The 18,325-nt window shown below is 40.7% G+C and overlaps 1 protein-coding gene across 3 annotated transcripts in view; it reads left to right on the forward strand.

Moving 5' to 3' along the window:
- TTC39C (tetratricopeptide repeat domain 39C) overlaps window positions 1-14,597 on the forward strand; it is a 103,505-nt gene extending 88,908 nt beyond the window's left edge. For 2 of the 3 annotated variants that reach the window (XM_004742846.2, XM_045065466.1), the window contains 6 exons: window positions 4,126-4,235; window positions 5,270-5,393; window positions 10,252-10,349; window positions 11,402-11,506; window positions 12,792-12,830; window positions 13,830-14,597. In XM_004742846.2, coding sequence (XP_004742903.2) covers window positions 4,126-4,235; window positions 5,270-5,393; window positions 10,252-10,349; window positions 11,402-11,506; window positions 12,792-12,830; window positions 13,830-13,919 — 566 coding nt within the window. In that variant the 3' untranslated portion in view covers window positions 13,920-14,597. Of the gene's footprint in view, window positions 1-4,125; window positions 4,236-5,269; window positions 5,394-6,639; window positions 6,691-10,251; window positions 10,350-11,401; window positions 11,507-12,791; window positions 12,831-13,829 lie in introns of those variants that run through there. The other variant, XM_045065467.1, reaches the window with a different exon arrangement.
- Window positions 14,598-18,325: the final 3,728 nt, after the last annotated feature.

Genomic DNA, 18,325 nt, shown 5'->3' on the forward strand with positions numbered 1-18,325 from the left:
AGTATTTCTGCTTGGAGTGTCTGTGCCCTGGTTACAAAGTTGTACAGATTTTGAGTCGTCTGCCCCAAACCTGTTTTACCTATTAAGCTTGTTTATAGTTTGATTCTGCAGAGCAAGAGGTTTTTGAACACTGCCCATTGTTAAGCAGGAACACCTGTCATTGCTGAGCTGAATGAGCTGGCATGGACTTTTTTTGTCCTCCCATCAGGAGATAAAGATATGCTGCCACCTAGTGGACACAGGGTTGTCTGTGCCCTGCGGGACATATAAAGCACTGTGGCGAAGGTGGGACCCCAAGAAACCCAGTGCGTTTTCTGTCTCTAATGCTGACCTCGCCTTAACCAGCCATTTAAGTGATTCTTTTACTTGAAGTGCAAGATTAATCCAAACATAATTTTAAATTTTTAGGTATCTCTATTTCTCTGTTTGGATTTGGAGTCATTCCAGTCCCTTAACTGATCTATTTAAAGTAAGAGAATTAACAGTGGCCAGTATGCACGTCCTGGAGGTTTAGAAAGTGGAGCTCACTAGGACCAAGTATGAAATCCCTTTACACCCACACTCTTTACTGCAGCCCCTGTCGTGCAGACCTTTTTGTATAGCTCTGTCGCTGATGTTTGAATGGGATTATTTTCAGTATACTTAGTTAGGATACTGTGTCTCACACCGTAAGAGTTGTTGTATGGGACTCACAGGCCTCTCAGAGGACAGTGGCAGCCATCTACAGAGTGGCCTCCGAGGTGCGCCCGGCACGTTGAGGAGTGGGTAAACTGAAAAGCGGAGGTCTTCACAACAACCCAGCCATCAGTTGTTAATGTGTTATGGACTCACAGAGTCAGTTGTGGGGAGCTGTTTCTTTTTTAATCTTCATTGAGCATAGAACACAAAGAAATAAATGTATAGTGTGGCTGTGTATGGGAGCATTTACTCTCCAGATACTGGAAATGCCAGGATTATAACCGCTTGTAGGAGCTGGTAAAGCATGAAAGCCTCATCTCTGTTTTTGCAAAGGCGTTTTATGCAGATGGTAAGTTCTGTCAGGAGTTCCCAGGAAAGGGGCAGATCACTTCTGTCCTGCAAGCTGCCATTGGAGTTGGCCCTGAAGGACAGATACTTATCGACAGGCTGAGCTAGAGAGGAGGGACACTTGTATCAGAAATATTGCCACCAGGGACTTTGTTTCTGGTATAGTTCAGTTGTAAAACATACATAACATAAAATCTACCATTTTACCCATGTTGAAGCATTCAGTTCAGTGGCATCACGTACAGCAACCTTGTTGCGCAGCCATGACTGCTGTCTGTCTCTTGTTTGAATTCTGTGACACTGTAGAAATGTTATGAATCATATGAATGATCTGAAGAGCACCTCAGGCATAGCTAAAACAGGCATTACTCTTTTTCAGTGGCTTATTGTGGGTTAGGCTTAGGCAAGTCTTTTAACTATCTTGGAATTTTACATTCTCTGATCTATAGCCTGATAGGTTTGGCAAAGCAATCATTGCATTTCCTTCTGGTTTTGAAATGCTGCGAGAGAGGAGAAAGATGGTGGAGGAGTAGGAGACCTAAATTTAATCTGGTCTCAGGAATTCAGCTAGATACTATCAAATCATTCTGAACACCTACAGACTCAACAGGAGATTGAAGAAAAGAATAGCAGCAATTCTATGAACAGAAAAGAACCACTTTCTGGAAGGTCTCTTCTGATTTGTTTAGTGTATATTTTTGGGGGGGGTCATTGTTACCCTTTTAGCATTTTGTTCCCTAATTCATCTCTTCTTTGGACAAAATGACAAAACAGAAAAACTCATCTCAAAAAAAAAAAAAAAATGAAAAGGCAGTACCTACTGCCAGGGACCTAATCAATACAGACATTAGTAAGATGTCAGAATTAGAGTTCAGAATGATGATTGTAAAAATACTAGCTGGGCTTGAAAGAAGCATAGAAGATACTAGAAAATTGTTTCTGGAGAAATAACTAAAATATAACCAAGTGGAAATCAAAAAGGCTGTTAATGAGGTACAATAAAAAATGGAGGCTCTAACTTCTAGGACAAATGAGGCAGAAGAGAGAATTAGTGATCTAGAAGACCAAATGATGGAGAATAAAGAAGCTGGAAAAAAAAAAAAGAGACATAAGCAACTACTGGATCATGAGTGGAGAATTCAAGAGATAAGAGATAAGTGATATTATAAGACAAAACAGTATTAGAATCATTGGGATCCAAGAAGAAGGAAGAGATAAAGAAGCGTAGAAGGTATATTGGAACAAATTATAGCAGAGAACCTCCCTAATCTGGGGAAGGGAACAGGCATCAAAATCCAGGAGACACAGAGAACCCCCCTTGAAATCAATAAAAATAGATCCACACCCCATCATCTAATAGTAGAACTTAAAGTCTCAGAGACAAAGAGAAAATCCTTAAAGCAGTTCAGGACAAGAGGTCTATAACCTATAACAGTAGACATATTAGATTGGCAGCAGACTTACCCACATAGACCTAGCAGGCCAGAAAGGTCTGGCATGATATATTCAGAGCACTAAACAAGAAAAATATGCAGCCAAGAATACTATATCCAGCTAGGCTGTCACTGAAAATAGAAGGAGAGATAAAAAGCTTCTAGGGAAAAAAAAAAAGCTTCTAGGACAAACAAAAAATAAAAGAATTTACGAACACAGATGATCCCTATAGGAAATATTGAAAGGGGTCCTCTAAGCAAAGAGAGAGCCTAAAAGTAACATAGACCAGAAAGGAGCAGAGACAATATACAGTAATAGTTACCTTACAAGCAATGCAGTGGCACTAAATTCATATCTTTCAAGAATTACCCTGAACATAAATGGGCTAACGGCCCCCAATCAAAAGACACAGTGTATTAGAATGGAAAAAGAAAACAAAACAAAACCCATCAAATGCTGTCTTCAAGAGACTCTTTTTAGACCCAGAGACACCTCCAGATTTAAAGTGGGTGGAGGGGAACCAAACATTCAGCCTAATCCCTTCTATTCCCAGTAGAAAATCTTCTGCCTCTCCCATCACCTTGACGCCCACAGCCTTCTAGGAGTCTCAGTGCTTTTGCTGCTTTGGCCTGGCCAAAAGCTGTCCATTCTCTGACATGCAATGGCCCTGTGCTCTGCTTGGCCAAGCCCCAAACTGTGAGTAGAGGACCACCTACTTTTAGGAGCACTCAAATAGAGGAGGAGAAACCAGGTCCTCTAGCTGGGGATTGAAAAACAACATGGGCCAAAGACAACATCTAAGAGAAAATTGAAATTGGATTCAGTGCCATTGGAATTGAGAAGCTGGTAAAGTTTCATCTTCAAAGATGAAGCGAAGGAAATGTGATTAAGTCTTTGCCTGGGGATTGGGATGGGTGAAAATTGTATACAGACTATCAAAGTCTTATCCTCCTCCAAGGCTCAGCCTGACTCCTGGCTCCTCAAAAGTTTTCCTGATCATTCCAAAGAGAAATGATCCCTTCTCTTCCTGAACTTTGCCCAAAGCACTTTGGTTTTTCTTCTCTTGAGGCTCTTCTCACCATATACATTGTAACTCTGGGACTATGTGTGGGTCTTATTTCTCCAGCTGAAATTTACATTTCTTTCTGGGTTAAGCATGTGTTTCTTCTTTATGTTCTTGATGGTGGCCTGTAAATGGTAGGTGGCCAATGAACACGTGTAAGACTAATTTCATGACTTTCTTTCCAGGCATAGGGGTAGCCTCCTTCCATCAGGAAGCTTCATGATCCTCTTACTGTTCTTTCTTCCTTAAATTCTCTTTTATTACACTTTCTGAGCATGTGGGCTCCAGCTAGACTGTATACTGTGACAATAGCTGGGAATTATATCTCATCAGAGACTAGCACCCAACAAGAGGATTAAGACTGGTCTTCCTTTATGTCCCCACAAAGCTCTGGGAACCCAGTTAGGTGGGAAATAGTTGTTGAATCAATGGTGTGACAGTGAACGGGATGGCGTAGGCCTTTGTGTAACAATCTTTAAAAATATATGCTCCCATTTTTGCTTTGGTAACATTTTCCAAGTACCATCAACCTCGGTGTCTTTCCATGATATCTACCCCCCCCACTCCCGATACTTAAGGAGTGCAACATTGGTGTCTTACAGTTTGTCAGGGAGCCACTGGTGACGTGGATGGGGCACAGATAGTCTTCAGAGAAGTTCAGAAACTCTTCAAAAGGAAAAACAACCAGATTGAACAGTTCTCAGTGAAAAAGGTATGTTGGAGTCTCTGGGTCCAGTGTGGTATTTACAATGAGCATCCGTAACTGACACCACCTCAGGCGAATTTGAGGAAATCCTAATCCCAGCTGGTGACTGACTGGCCATGTAGAATGGGCTTCACCACCGGGGAGAAAATATACTCCCGTGGTCCCTCTTCTCCTCTGAGTGGAAAGTGCTTGCTTTGCTGCATGTAATTAAAGGAGTTATTTGTTTGAGTGGGTAGATGCGTTACAGACCATGCAGAGCTAATGGGCCTATCTGGAGAGGGAAAGCATCGTCTAAAGAGTTAAGTGATTTTAGAAGAATAGAAATGGGCAGAATCTAGGCAAGAGATCTAGACTATTGGTTGTCAATCTAGTGAGCACATCACATTTTGACCTAAAAAACAACAAAAATATGCTTCAGATTTACCAGCAGAAAGGGCCCGGCATTGTAGGGATAAAGTTCCTAATTTATTCTGTTTACACCTTTAAAGAATCAAAGTTAGCCAAATTACTGTAGGTTACATGACAACTTGTCATATCCTGAATTTTGCATGATTTTAGTTTGTTTCTAATGAATGAATATTAATGACTTAGTTTGAACACAAACTAGATTGTAATGTGGAATGCCCCCGAGACTACTGGGACTAAGGAGAAAATTAAAAAGTCAGTAAAACCAAAACTAAAAGGCATCTAGTGTTACATTTTCCATGTAAACCCGTCCATTATTGTCACTCAGCTCTTACAAATTCCTTTGATTTAAGCTGAACTGAATCTAGTTCGCTCCCAATGTTTTCTGAGTGTATCCCGGATCCTGATAGTGGACTGAGTTGAAGAATGACTGAAAGGCAGATCTACCAATCCATTAAAAATTAGAAAGCAAACAAATTTTTGAGAGAGAGAAAAAGGCGTTCTCATTTTTAGCTTTGTTGGAGGAGGTTGTTCATGTCAAACACAAACCATGCATTTTTGGCTATCTCCAAAGTATATGTTTTTATTTGAATTTGTTGGCACAAACTTAGCCTGATCCTTCTAACCGCTTGCAGGCAGAGAGATTTCGGAAGCAGGCTCCGACCAAAGCGCTGTGCGTGCTGGCCTCCATCGAAGTGTTGTACCTGTGGAAAGCCCTTCCCAACTGCTCCCTCCCCAACCTGCAGCGAATGAGTCAAGGTAAAAACAAAGTGATGGACCTGGTTCCTTCAGTGTCTCATTAATATTACCTGATTCAGAGAGTACAGATCTGTCTTTCTTGGAGGGGTGGTGTAGTGATGGACGATCGGTGGCTTAGGTGATAGGTGTGGGCAGTGCAGTAGTGTGCGGACACGTTTGCATTGTTAGCAGCGTGCGTGCAGGGAGGCACGCAGACTCCAGGCGTCGCTGATTCTGTGGCCCTGGGGGTTGCTGAAAGCATACAGTTTTTTTCCCCAACAATAGCCCTTTGTTTCATATAGGTTTGATTCACGTGTATTAACATGCACAGATACTGAGTGTAAGGTTCATTGAGTTTTGGCAGATATGTACATGCTGTCCTCCACCAGCACCACGGTGAAGATCCGGAAAGTTTCCACCAGCCTTGTAATTTCCCCTGGGCACTTTCTTGGGTGCCCCTCCCCCTCAAAGGCAGCCACAGTTCTGACTTGTCCCTCCACAGATTAGTTTTGCCCATCCTTGAACTTCATGTAAGTTCAGACTGTGTGTATTTTTTATTGCTTGGCTTCCGTTGTCCAGCATAGGCTCCGTGGGAGTGATGTGTGTTGCCGCCGGTGTCCATGGTCCATGCCTTTGACTCTCTGAGTGGCCCTCTGTCCTCTGGCTCCATCTGTACGTCTGTGTGTTTATTCTTTCTCCGAGTAATGAACATTTGATTTGTTTCTGGGTTTTGAGCTATCCTGATCAAAGCTGCTACACTAAGTAGACAACATAAGTGTACTTGTCTTTTCTGCAGATATCCCATACTCATTTCTCTGTAATAAATACCTAGGAATGTAACTAGAAGCCTAGATTTTTTCATTCATATATTTTAAAAAAAAAAAAAAAAAGGACCAAGGCACTTGGGTGTCTCAGTTGGTTAAGTGTCTGACTTCCGCTCAGGTCCTGATCGCTGTCTGGGTCCTGGTATCGAGCCCTGAGTTAGGCTCTGCCTTCAGCTGGGAGTCTCCTTCTCCCTGTGCCCCTCCCCCCACCCATGCTCACTCTCTCGCTCTCTCTCTCTCTGTCTCTCTCCCAAATAAATAAAATCTGAAAAAGAAAAAAAAGAAAAGAAAACCATAGGACCATATGTGTTATGGCAGTGTCTTCATAAAGTCATTTTTATTATAGCAGCTAGGAAAAGTTCACAGGAAGAATAAACGACATCTTTATTTATTTATTTATTTATTTATTTTTTAAGGATTTTATTTATTTATTTATTTGACAGAGATCACAAGCAGACGGAGAAGCAGGCAGAGAGAGAGATAGAGGGAAGCAGGCTCCCCGCTGAGCAGAGAGCCCGATGCGGGACTCGATCCCAGGACCCTGAGATCATGACCTGAGCCGAAGGCAGCGGCTTAATCCACTGAGCCACCCAGGCACCCCTAAACGACATCTTTAAATAAAATAAAGCTTTATTGGTGATTAAAGAAATATCATAGCATTTTTTAAGTACTTAATGGCAGACATTGGATGCTGTCTAACCTGGCAAATTGTTTAGTTTGCTCTATCCTGCTTTCTACGTAAGTAAGAAAGACAGTATCGTCAGAGCCATTTTATGCATGAAGAGACTAGTGCTCAGATAGAGCTCGGTGACATGGCCAGCTCCCATCTGGACAGGTGTCCCTCCCTGCCCCTGATCTGAGGACAGCTCAGCGAGTAGCTTTCCTACAGCTTCATCTCCTGGGAGCATGGTGAGATTTACGTCCCGTAGCTAGCACGATTGCACCATGAGACCGTTATGTCAAAATAACGCATACATCCAGAAGGATGGTTTTATAGAAATGTATCCTTATTCACACACATGCTGCCTTTTCCAAAAGAGGCTTAATACTGATATTTGGACTTACTCAAAACTAGTTTGTTAGTCATTGAAGGAAATTTGTCAGATTTCTGTATAATCACACTTTTGGATCAAATATAGAATTATCCATTGTAGCACATACTTTTATCATCAGACTTCCTTGCAGGCACCTTTTGCTTATTTCCAAAAAAAAAAAAATAAAGTCCCCCTTCAAAAGTAATAAAGCTTTTGTCAGTGTTGATATTCCAGAGATCAAAGCAATACAACTCCAAAATAAGTTGTGTGCAGAGGCCCTGTAATTAGTGTGTAGCCCTCCCAAGGGGGATTGGTTGAAAGAAAATTTTCTTGGGTGCGCATAAGTTCTGCTATGTCCATTGCAAAAGGATATGCATAATTTTAAACCCATCCCTAGTTGTGATGCAAGTCTAGAATATCTATAAATGTCTAATTCAAAGGAACAATACAGAATTTTAAGTGTTCTTTGAAATGCATAAATACAAGATCCTGTAGAGAGAATTCAGACACAAATGCAACCATAAAATAGGCTGTAATCAGCAGGCACAAGAACGATTACCACTTAATGTGACGAATTGTTCTTGGGACCCCTTTCCAGGTATCAAAATAAATAGCAAAGATGTGGTCCTGGGGAAAGGGAGGCTCTTGAGTAAATGCCATTTAATTCTTTAGCATCTGTGTTAAAGATTAGTGCAGTTTTGAGATCGATTAATTAGCTTCTGTCATTCCCCAGTGTTAAGCAGTAATGATCCAAATCTCTTCCGCTGTGTAGAGTACAGAGCAGATCTTTATAGAGAAATAGTGAGTTCCAGAAAAAACTGGTAGTCCATGATTAATTAAATGCTCCTCCCCAGCTTTATGCATTCAGCTGCTCCCAAGTCCCCGTTTGTAGCTCCCTCCCCACAGCACATGTGGTTGGACTTTTACATCCTTGTATTGCGGTTTCACACATAGACCTTTCCCCACCCACCCTCCCTTATGCACTGCATTCTTCCTTTGCATTGTAAAGAAGTCTCTGTATGTCCTCAGCACAGCACCCAGAGTGATCCTATTAAACAAAGTCCCATGTCATTTTGGAGCTCAGAATCCTCTGTGGTTTCATCTTCTTTAAGGTAAATGTCCAAGTCCATTCAGTAAATGTCCAAGGCCTCCAGTGTTGTGTGATCTGTCCACCGGCCACCCTCTTCCCCCACCCTATCGCCTCTCACTGCCCTCCCCCCTTGCTTACCAGGCTCTAGTCATACTTCTTAGTGTTCTTGAACACACCAGGCACATGCCGACCCCGGTGCCTTTGCACTTTCTCTTCTTTCTACCTGCAAATATTCTTCTAAATATCCACAAGTCTCCTTCACTCATTTCCTTCAGGTCTTTACTTAAATATCACCTTTACATTGAGGCTTAAATTGGTACCTTTCTGATACACATGCATACCTCCATACCCCTTCCTGACTTAATTTTTTACCTTAGCACTGACACTTCTTCAACATATGTTTTGTTTATTTGTTTGTTTGTCCTTTGTATCATCTAGCTTTTCCACGAAATGTTAGTATTTTAAGGGCAGGTATTGCTTCTAGTTTGTCACTGCTGTATTCCAAGCACCTAGAACTGCCTAGCACATAGTAGATTTTCAGTAAATATTGAATGAGCACATCACCTGTGTTCCCGTTTCCTTGACACTGTTGCCTTAAAATCTTTTTTTAAAGTTTTGTTTAGAGGGGGTTGGGGCAGAGGGAGAGAGAATCTTAAGTGGGTTCTGTGCTGAGCACAGAGCCAGACATGGGTCTCCATCCTTTGAGCCTGATATTGTGACCTGAGCTGAGACCCAAGAGTCAGACACTTAAGGTCTTTTTTTAATGTGGAGGTATTCCCAGCCTAGCTTTTTGAGACAACTCCTGCTTCTGTAGGTTCAGAGTCTGTTATTCACAGTTACCTTGTTGCTACTCTGCCAAACTCTTTCAATTACTTGTTCTGGAACTTTGAACATTTTGTGTGTATATAAATATACATGCATCTATACACACACATACATATGATTGTGCAGATACATATATGTACATATGTATGTGTATGTGTCTATAAAACCTTACCAAATCTCAGGGTCTCTGGTGGTCCATAGAAACAACTACTTCCTTTCCTGCTCTGTTGGCTCCACTGTGTTTCTCACGTCCTTAGAAAACTCTCTGAACCTCTTCCCCCATGTGTGCATGTCCTGCCCAGGAGTTGCAAGCTTCTTGAAGTGGGGGATAGGATCATGTCTGAGCCCCCCCTCTATGGCCAGTGCAGGGCATCAGTACAGACATTCAGAGGTGCCCACTGTATGGCTTAGGACATTAATATGGAGGTGTTTTGAAGTATTTTTTAGAGTAGTTTTAGGTTCAGAGCAAAACTGAGGAGAAAAATGCAGTTTCCATCTGTCACACCCCTCCCTGCCCCCTGGGCTCAGTCTCCCCGTCTCCCAGCATCCCCCACCCAGTCGCTGGATCCGTTACAGCGGTTACAGCGGGTGAGCCAACACTAACACGTCATTAGGTGTAGTTTTCTATTGGGGCCATTTTTTGTTTGGTACATTCCATGTGATTTGACACATGTGTAATGACATGTATCCACTCTTACAGGTAGTATCATACCAAATAGTTTCACTGCTCTAAAAACCTTCTGTCCTCCATGTGTTCCTCCCCACCCCGACCCAGACCTCTGATCTTTTGTATTGCCTCCGTAATTTTGCCTCTTCCAGAATGTCATATAGTTGGAATCACATAGTACGTAAGCTTCCCAGATTGGTTTCTTCTTCTTAGTAACAGTAGGAGGCAATGTCGAATCTTCCTGTTGCTGTGACGTTTGATATCTTTGCTTTTCCTTGAATAAGGATATTCACAGCCAGATGAGGAACAGGAGCCTCATCTGGGTGGGATTATGAACTGTGCCGTAGTCACTGAACAATGAAACACTTAACTCTTGGTGGTATTTAAGAGATTAAGAGACCGTATATGCTGCTTCTTGCTGTTTTCACTTCTCTTTAAGCTTGCCACGCGGTGGATGATTCATCTGTCATCGGATTAAAGTATTTGCTTCTTGGTGCCATACACAAATGTCTAGGAAACTCAGAAGATGCTGTTCAGGTAAACCATTAATGCTGCTGTCGCTTAGGGAAAAGCAAAATGAGAAATGTATTCAGCAGAGCCAGATCTCCCACTGCAGCCAGAGTTTTATCCACCACACTGATTCAGGTCATTGCAGATGCCATAGGTTGACAGTGCAACCTCGTTCTTAATGTGACTCCAGATTCTTAGAATACTTCTTTACAGACAGGCTTCTTTTCTGCCACTAGCTTCGTATTAAGATGACAGCCTCAGAGGAGAAGGAAATGAGGATGCAGACAGTTTTAAAGGGACAGAATGAAGCTTCACAGTTAGAGATAGACAAAAATGATCAGGTGTGCCCCCGTGTTCACCTTTCTTGTCTCTGCAACGGCAGATGACGGATGCGGCCCTGGAGGTGAGGTCTAGAAGCGTGCTTGTTCTTCGGGGTACACGGTATATGGAAAAGAACGATTCATTATTTTCAAATATAGTTGGAAGGATTTTTCTGAGGTTTTTGTGTGGTTGGCTGTTTTGAAGTTTACCCCAGTGTTCTTTTGATTACCTTTTGAAAGAGTTTGTGTGCAGTAGTAGAGGCCTTTGACTTTTAAATCCTAGGGAGTTGATGCCCTTGTCTTAAATTTTTAAATTTTACACTGTGGGGTCATCATAGTCATTACACGGCTCTAAATGGCCTGTTTTGGATCACATGCTTAAGGTATCAGCAAGACACATCCTAAGGGATGGTTCTTGGCTTATGGGCTTTTTGTTTTCAGTACTAAAATGATAGGTTCAGACTTGGAGATGCAGATAAAAATGTTTTTGCAGCACCATCAGCAGAGGCTAGTGTATCAGCTGGAAAAACAAGCAACGCAAATTTGGCTGACTGCTGGGTGGCAGAGCTTTGGAAGTGTAAGCATGGAGGGGACTTCTGAGAGACGGATGAGGAAGGATGGGAAGAAATAAGGTTGCAAAGAAAAAAGAAAATCTGGTCTAGAGTACAGAAATAAGAGAAATCCCCCTTTCTCCTCCTGAAGATGTGATGAAACTTTAGGGAAAGGAGTTAATTCTGATACTACTTGTATTACTTTCAGTTCTTCCAGCGAGCTGTTAAAGATGAGTTGTGTCGTCAGAATAACTTATACGTTCAGCCATATGCCTGCTATGAACTTGGCTGTCTTCTGTTAGACAAACCAGAGGTAAGATCTTACGTAGTTGCTTAAGTGATGTTCCTCAGCTCCCCCCCAAAAATGTGCAACTGAGTAGGCACAAAGCATCCACCCTTCATTTCAAGTCCATTGATTGACCATAGCGGGGTTGTTTTGGGTTTGGTTTTCCTTGATTTCATGTAGGATGAATCCAAGAAGCTACTAATCCTGTCTTACTGTGTTGAGCAAAGTAACTTTTTTTTTTTTTGGAATTAGATGTATAAATGTAACTTTTTAGAGCCAGACTCATTTGAGGGGAAAGTCATTGCCTTTTTTAGGATGGTATGACATGATGTGGTGTGGTTTATGCAGAAGAACTTCGAATTGCATTTTGGTTCCAGTTCTCTGTTTAACTCGGTGTGGGATCCTGGTTAACCTCATACCTTCCTCCTAATAATTAAAACAGGATAAAAAATACCTGCCATGCCAAGTTAACAGAGATTATGGTGAGATTGATGAGAATGATGTGATGATTGCTTCAAAAATTTTTAGAATATCCTATAAATTTATGTTGACATTTACTTTGCGTATTTAAGTACATTGGGGCAGTTTTGTTAAAAAAGAAAAAAAGCTACTGGATTTGCTTGATACTTTCTTTTAGAAGTTCAGTTACATAATACTAGCTTTATAAAATTCTAATTTTGATTAAGTTCAATTCCACTTTCAAATATAGGGACTTCATAAAAGTTGAGCTACATCAATAGAAACATGATTCTAGCTTAACCCTTAAACAGGTACCCTAGCTCACCAAAGATAGACTTTTGATTGGAAGTCTTTTTATTTGAAATTCTCATTTTACTAAAATAGAAAAATGTGTGTGGTGACTTTTGGTAGAAAAACCTAACACTATATTCTTTAAGAAAATTTGTACTCTTAAGGTAGCCTTAAGATACATACTTAAAATATGACAAGGCTGGTCTGTTTCTTGAAAACTAAATTGATGCCTTCAAAAGGAGATCTAACTTACTGAGGCCAAGTAAACTTTTTAATTGTCATCAATTGTAGGTTATTCAGTAAGATCTTAAGCTATAATAATTTTCCTAAGTTGTTCTCTCTTACAGAATGGTGAGGATTATGCATAATTACTTAACAGTGCCTTGATGAGAATTTATAAGAATCATTAAAGAAAAATGGAGTCATTAAACTTGAATGAGCAGCTGACTCACCTCTGTGTCTACTGAGAATTGTTTTAATTAACCTGTCCTCTTACAGCATTTTCTGCTTGAGTACATATCAGTGTAGATATTAAGAGATAATGTTTTTCTTACATTCATAGACCGTAGCAAGAGGCAGAACTCTACTTCTTCAAGCAAAGGTAAAAATACTATACCTACTACCTCTTTCCAGGGCACTTCTTGCTCTCTATTATGTCGTCTTGAGTCTGAATTCAAGAAGCTTTGTTAGATGATTGTTTTGATGGATATTTCTGGAAAGTAAAAGTAATAACTAATTGATTCAATGATCACTTGATTTTTTTTTTCACTTAAGATTTATTTATTCTAGGGGCGCCTGGGTGGCTCAGTGGGTTAAAGCCTCTGCCTTCAGCTCGGGTCATCCCAGGGTCCTGAGATCGAGCCCCACATTGGGCTCTCTGCTCCGCGGGGAGCCCGCTTCCTCCTCTCTCTCTCTGCCTGCCTGCCTCTCTGCCTACTTGTGATCTCTGTCTGTGAAATAAATAAATAAAATCTTTTAAAAAAAATTCATTTTGGAGAGAGAGTGCAAGAGCTGGGAGGGAGAGTGGGAGGGAAGGGGCAGAAGGAGAGGAGGGAGAGAGAATTTAGAGCAGATTTCTTGTTGAATGTGAAGCTCAGAGCAGAACCTGATCTCACAATCCTGATATCATGACCTGAGCCAAAACCAATAGTCAGATACCCAACCAACTGAGCCACCCAGGTGCCCCATGATCACTTGATTTTTAAGTGAAATTTACCAGTCTCCTAAAAAAAACTCATGAGATTGCCCATCCTGCTTTATAAACACACTTTTTGTTTGAGTGGGAAAATGGCTTTTATTTTCATAAATACAGGCTTGAGTGAAGAATTTCTAACAGCAACTTGATTGAGCACGATTTAAGACTACCATTTCAGGGATAATATGAAGAAAAATTTCCAGAGACGGCATTAATGACATTCCCCTGGATGTTAAACATGATCCCAAAGTTTGAGGCTTTAGGGAATAACAAAGTTGACTGGATGGGAAGCCGTTGGTAGGAGTTTTAGGGGTTTTATGTTGGGATGCACCAAGCCATGTGGTCTGCAGTATTTCAGAAAGCTTAGCTAAGAGAGTCCATAAATCTCTTTCTTTGGTCCTACAGGAGGATTTCTCTGGCTACGACTTTGAAAACAGATTGCATGTCCGCATCCATGCTGCTCTGGCCTCTCTGAGGGAATTGGTGCCTCAGTGACGACATGGGGTTCCTGTTCTGTCCCTCCCCACCAGGTTCTGCACTTTAAAATAAAAGCAAAAGGACACAGCTCTTCCGAAGACCGGCTTTTCTTCTGAAAACCACCTGTGCCAGGGACACACTTTCCTAGTTAGGCTGACATATTCAAGATCGCCTCTTTTAAACATATAGCTAAGAAGTAATGATAATGATGATCCTAGTAATTATGACTAACCACCTGGGGAGAGGGCTAAGTGACCTTGTTCATACATTTTAGTTTTGTGATTTATTTTTAAAATAAAATCAGACTAAATATTCAACCTGTGATCTTCTAGGAACGCCTACCTTAAGCACACATCTGACTGGGTACGCTAGGAGGTACCTGTAAAATTATCAACAGTATTATGACATAGCGTTTATATTGTGTTTTGAAAAAAGAAAATAAAAGTGCTTTCTAGTGTTTTACTTTATCCTCTAACCTGTGAGTAGCACAGCACAACACAGATTTTCTTATCCCCATTGTCTAGACAATGAAACTCAGGCAAAAAAGGCGAATTGACTTGTCCCATTCGATGATTCCTGTTAGCAGTGGAGCGATGACTAGAACGCGGATCTCCTGATCGCAGATAGAATATTTTTGTTCAAAAAATGTTAATAACCCAGAATTTTGTTTCCTTATTAAAACACAAATGGTCTTCAGCTGACGTGTCATCAAAAAATGCTTTTCTTTAGATTGTCTACAAAATGTTTCAGAGTAATGAACACTTTTTTTTTTCCTTTGAAAGCCAGCCAGGTAGGCCTAATAGATAGTTTTACAACCAAAAGTAGAACTATTTTGCTAGTGTATTAGAAAGCCTAGTCTATAGGCTAGATAAATAATACCTACATCTTAGGAGTTTCCTTTTCTTTGTGATAAATTGTCTAATTACCAGCTTTTGGAAGTCTTTTAACAAATTTCTCGAAAAGGTTATTCTTGAGTGAACGTAGGGTGTTTTTTTTTGCCTCAGAATGTTTGCTGGTGAAGGATTTGCTGGGCTGTCTGTTGCCAGGGTTTAATCATTTTCTCCTCAGCTCAGGTTATTCTGTATAAGGAGTCCAGAGTTAATTTTTAAGCCTTCATCGCTAATTTTTTATTGTTATTTAATTTACCTCTTTGTCCAGTACTGCACACCTGTGGTTTGGAAGAGTCTAAATACCTCAGCCACTTAAGAATTTCTGCCATAGTTGTGTGACTAACATGGTTCAGGCTTAAGGTTAGACTTTTAAAAGTTTATATTGAGTTACAGAGTATCATCTTGGGGTGTCATTTACATATCCTTTTAGCTGAAGCATGTTCTCCTGTGATCTTAATACTTTAATATTTCTTTTCCAAATAAAACATAGGAGGAGCAGCTAGAATGTTGACAGCTTTAATCTACTTAATCTGGTTTTGAGGGAATGATAATTTCCTTGAAAGAATTAATCCTCACTGACTTTGACTAAACTATATTCATGATTCCTTACTTCCAAAATGTTTATTCACATTGACTTTCTTTCTGGTGTGAATCCTGCATGGATTTTTGACACTAGCCAGAGAGAAAAGATTGCTACCTTACATTCAGTGAATGAGTTGATCCAGAAGCCACGTAGATGCTTTCTGAAGAGAAAAATTGGTATTAAAAGTATTGGATACCTAATCTCATCAAGGCTTAAGGGAAGAAGGTTATGAATTGGTAAAATATGGCTCTTGGCCATTCTGTTCTCTTAGGCTATAGCATATGAGGCAAACTTCCCAGTTATGATTGTAGGGCATTCTGAATCAGGAAGTTCTTGGTTCAGTTCGTACTTAGTTGAATTTTCAGTTCAAATACTGTTTGAACCATTATTTACTACTCAAAGATTACATAAAGCCCTGTACTTTAAAATAAAAAGTGATTCCTATCCTAATTGCTGTAAAAATTTGTTTGTATCTCTCCAGAAAGATTGCAGGGTTTCAAATAACCAGGTCACTGAATAGACAACTTTACCATGTCCCTTTAATAGAGAGTAGGTTTGATTATAAACTGATCCTGCCTTTGGTACAGGACATCCCCTGTGGTTTATGCGTGTTAGCAGGGTGGTAGAGTATGGAGATGGGGTAGAGGGTGATAACCAAACCACAGTGCAGGCATACGGTACCATTAGATTGACGGAAATCTGAGTACACTTTTGAGCTGAGTAATTCATGACTTTTTTCTGGCCTGCGTGCCATGAGTTATCCAACCTGTGAACTGTGATCTGCCTGGAAACTTAGCTTGGTGTAAACTGCTCTTTACCCCTCGTGGATGAAGAAAATAATCATATAACCTGAACGGTTTGCATCTGTGTGTGGTTTGTCGGCATCACGCACTCCTTCCCCATTCTCTTCCACAGATGTTCTAATTTGTGAGTGTCAGATGTATTTTTGTATTAGATTTTGCCGATGGTGGAAGACCTCTCTAATGTATATTTATGTACTCTGAACACATTTATGATCTGACACACTTTGGAGGCATGGTCTAATAATGTAATATATGTACCTTTGTGGTTAAAATATTTAAGATTTTTTTAAATTAGGTTAGGTGTCTTTTGATTTTAGCACACGATAGCTAAGTATATGCCCGAGTGAAGAAGTATTTCAGATGTCACAGAAAAGTAGGAATTTATTGTTGCATATAGTACAAGTCAACTATTTATGGAATTTGCACTTTTAAACTTCTGCCAACTAAAAGCACAGTGCCTACCTGATTTCTGAAATACACACACATGTGTATTTCTTTGCTGTATAACTTAGTCGATTGCTTCCTTAAGCAAACGGTGGTGGCAAGTATACAAATACGGCTTTGCACCTATGAAGATACACATTCACAGTCATGATGTATTGTTTGGTATTTCTTACGTTCTTAAGAATCCTGTTGGTGGTATATTTTGTAGAAAAAGAAATGGTTAAGCTCAGATCATCCTAAGACACCTAGTAGAGGAAGGAGACTTAGAAGCCAGGAAAAGGACAGCAGGGGGTGGGATGGGTGCAGGAGAATGGGAAGTCGGTCCACAGAAGATGTGCCCCTTCTTCAGTGAAGTGTAAATCACCCAGTGCGCATTGTACTTGGCTTTCTTGTGAAAACTAGTAAGGGGTTTGAGTTGTAGCTCCTATTGCTGGGGAATATTATAACCTGGGTGAGCTCACTTTCTCCAAACACAGGCCAGTGGTTTACAAATTCTAGTTTTATACATTAACCGTCTTTTGAGAATCTGATTCTGTAGGTGCTAGGTAAGGCTTAGGAAGGCATTTTTTAGCAAGCTCCTAAAAATGATTCTAATTCAGGTGGCGTAAATTAGAGAAACACTGCCCTATGTTACCTTTTGTTAAGTGTTTTGTAAAGCTGAGAGAGGAGACCAACACAAACAGAATTCTATAACAAGGCTGTGTTATAGAGTGTATTATCCTGGGGCCACTGAGGAAATGCTTCTAACTGGCTTTCTAAAGTAGGATATTCCTGAACTGAGTCCCCCCCCCCCCAAGATATTATTTATTCATTTGAGAGAGCACAAACGGGGAAAGGAGGAAAGGAAGAAGCAGACACCCTGCTGAGCTGGGAACTCAAGGTGGGGCTGGATCCCAGGAACTGGAAATGATGACCCGAGTTGAAGGCAGATGCTTAACCATCTGAGCCATGAGCCACCCAGGCTCCCTGCCAGCTGAGATTTAAAGAAGGATGTAGTCAGGTAAAAATGGACTAAATGAGATTGGAATCCTGCAGAGGCCCCACCAAGAACCTTGAGCTCTTCTGTAAAGTAAGGGTGGGGAGCAGGGAGCAATGGAAAACAAAGTAGATTTGCATTTTGCCTTTAGATCCTTAGTGACAGGATGGGAAGACAAGAAGATTGGAAAACCAGATGAAATCATTAGTTCTAGAAATCAAAGCAGCAAATGGTGGTTTGAAAGTTTTTGGTTAAATGTTTTCACTGTAAAATTTTGCATTTCAGAGGGACTTGGACAAAGCAGTTATTGAAGAACTGTGGAAAGAGTAAGGGCTTGACGTGAGTCTCAGATATTCTGCACAGTATATAACACCTGTGTGTCCAGGATGGCCTGTCAAGGTCCGGCTACATAAGCATAAATGTCTCTTAATTCCCGAAGACACCACAAATGGGGTTTGTACTGAGGGGGTTGTAGTAGGTCATTTTCTGTCTTTGTTGGTTAAATATATTGTGAACCATCAGAAATCATGGAAGCTTCATTTCACTTTTCTCTACCAAAGTGGGGCTGGAGGGTAGTGATGGACCAAAAGAATGTACCATCTGCAGACCTGTCCTCACACTCGAAATCTAAAATTAACTTTTCTCCTTTTAAAATATAATCTTTATGAGAAGAGGGAGCCTGCCACATAAGGGGCATTCAGTAATAATTATATGGATGAATTAATATC

This window comes from Mustela putorius, unplaced genomic scaffold (genome assembly GCF_011764305.1).
Source record: "Mustela putorius furo isolate JIRA1106 unplaced genomic scaffold, ASM1176430v1.1 tig00003858_pilon_pilon_pilon, whole genome shotgun sequence".
Taxonomy (NCBI): Eukaryota; Metazoa; Chordata; class Mammalia; order Carnivora; family Mustelidae; genus Mustela; species Mustela putorius.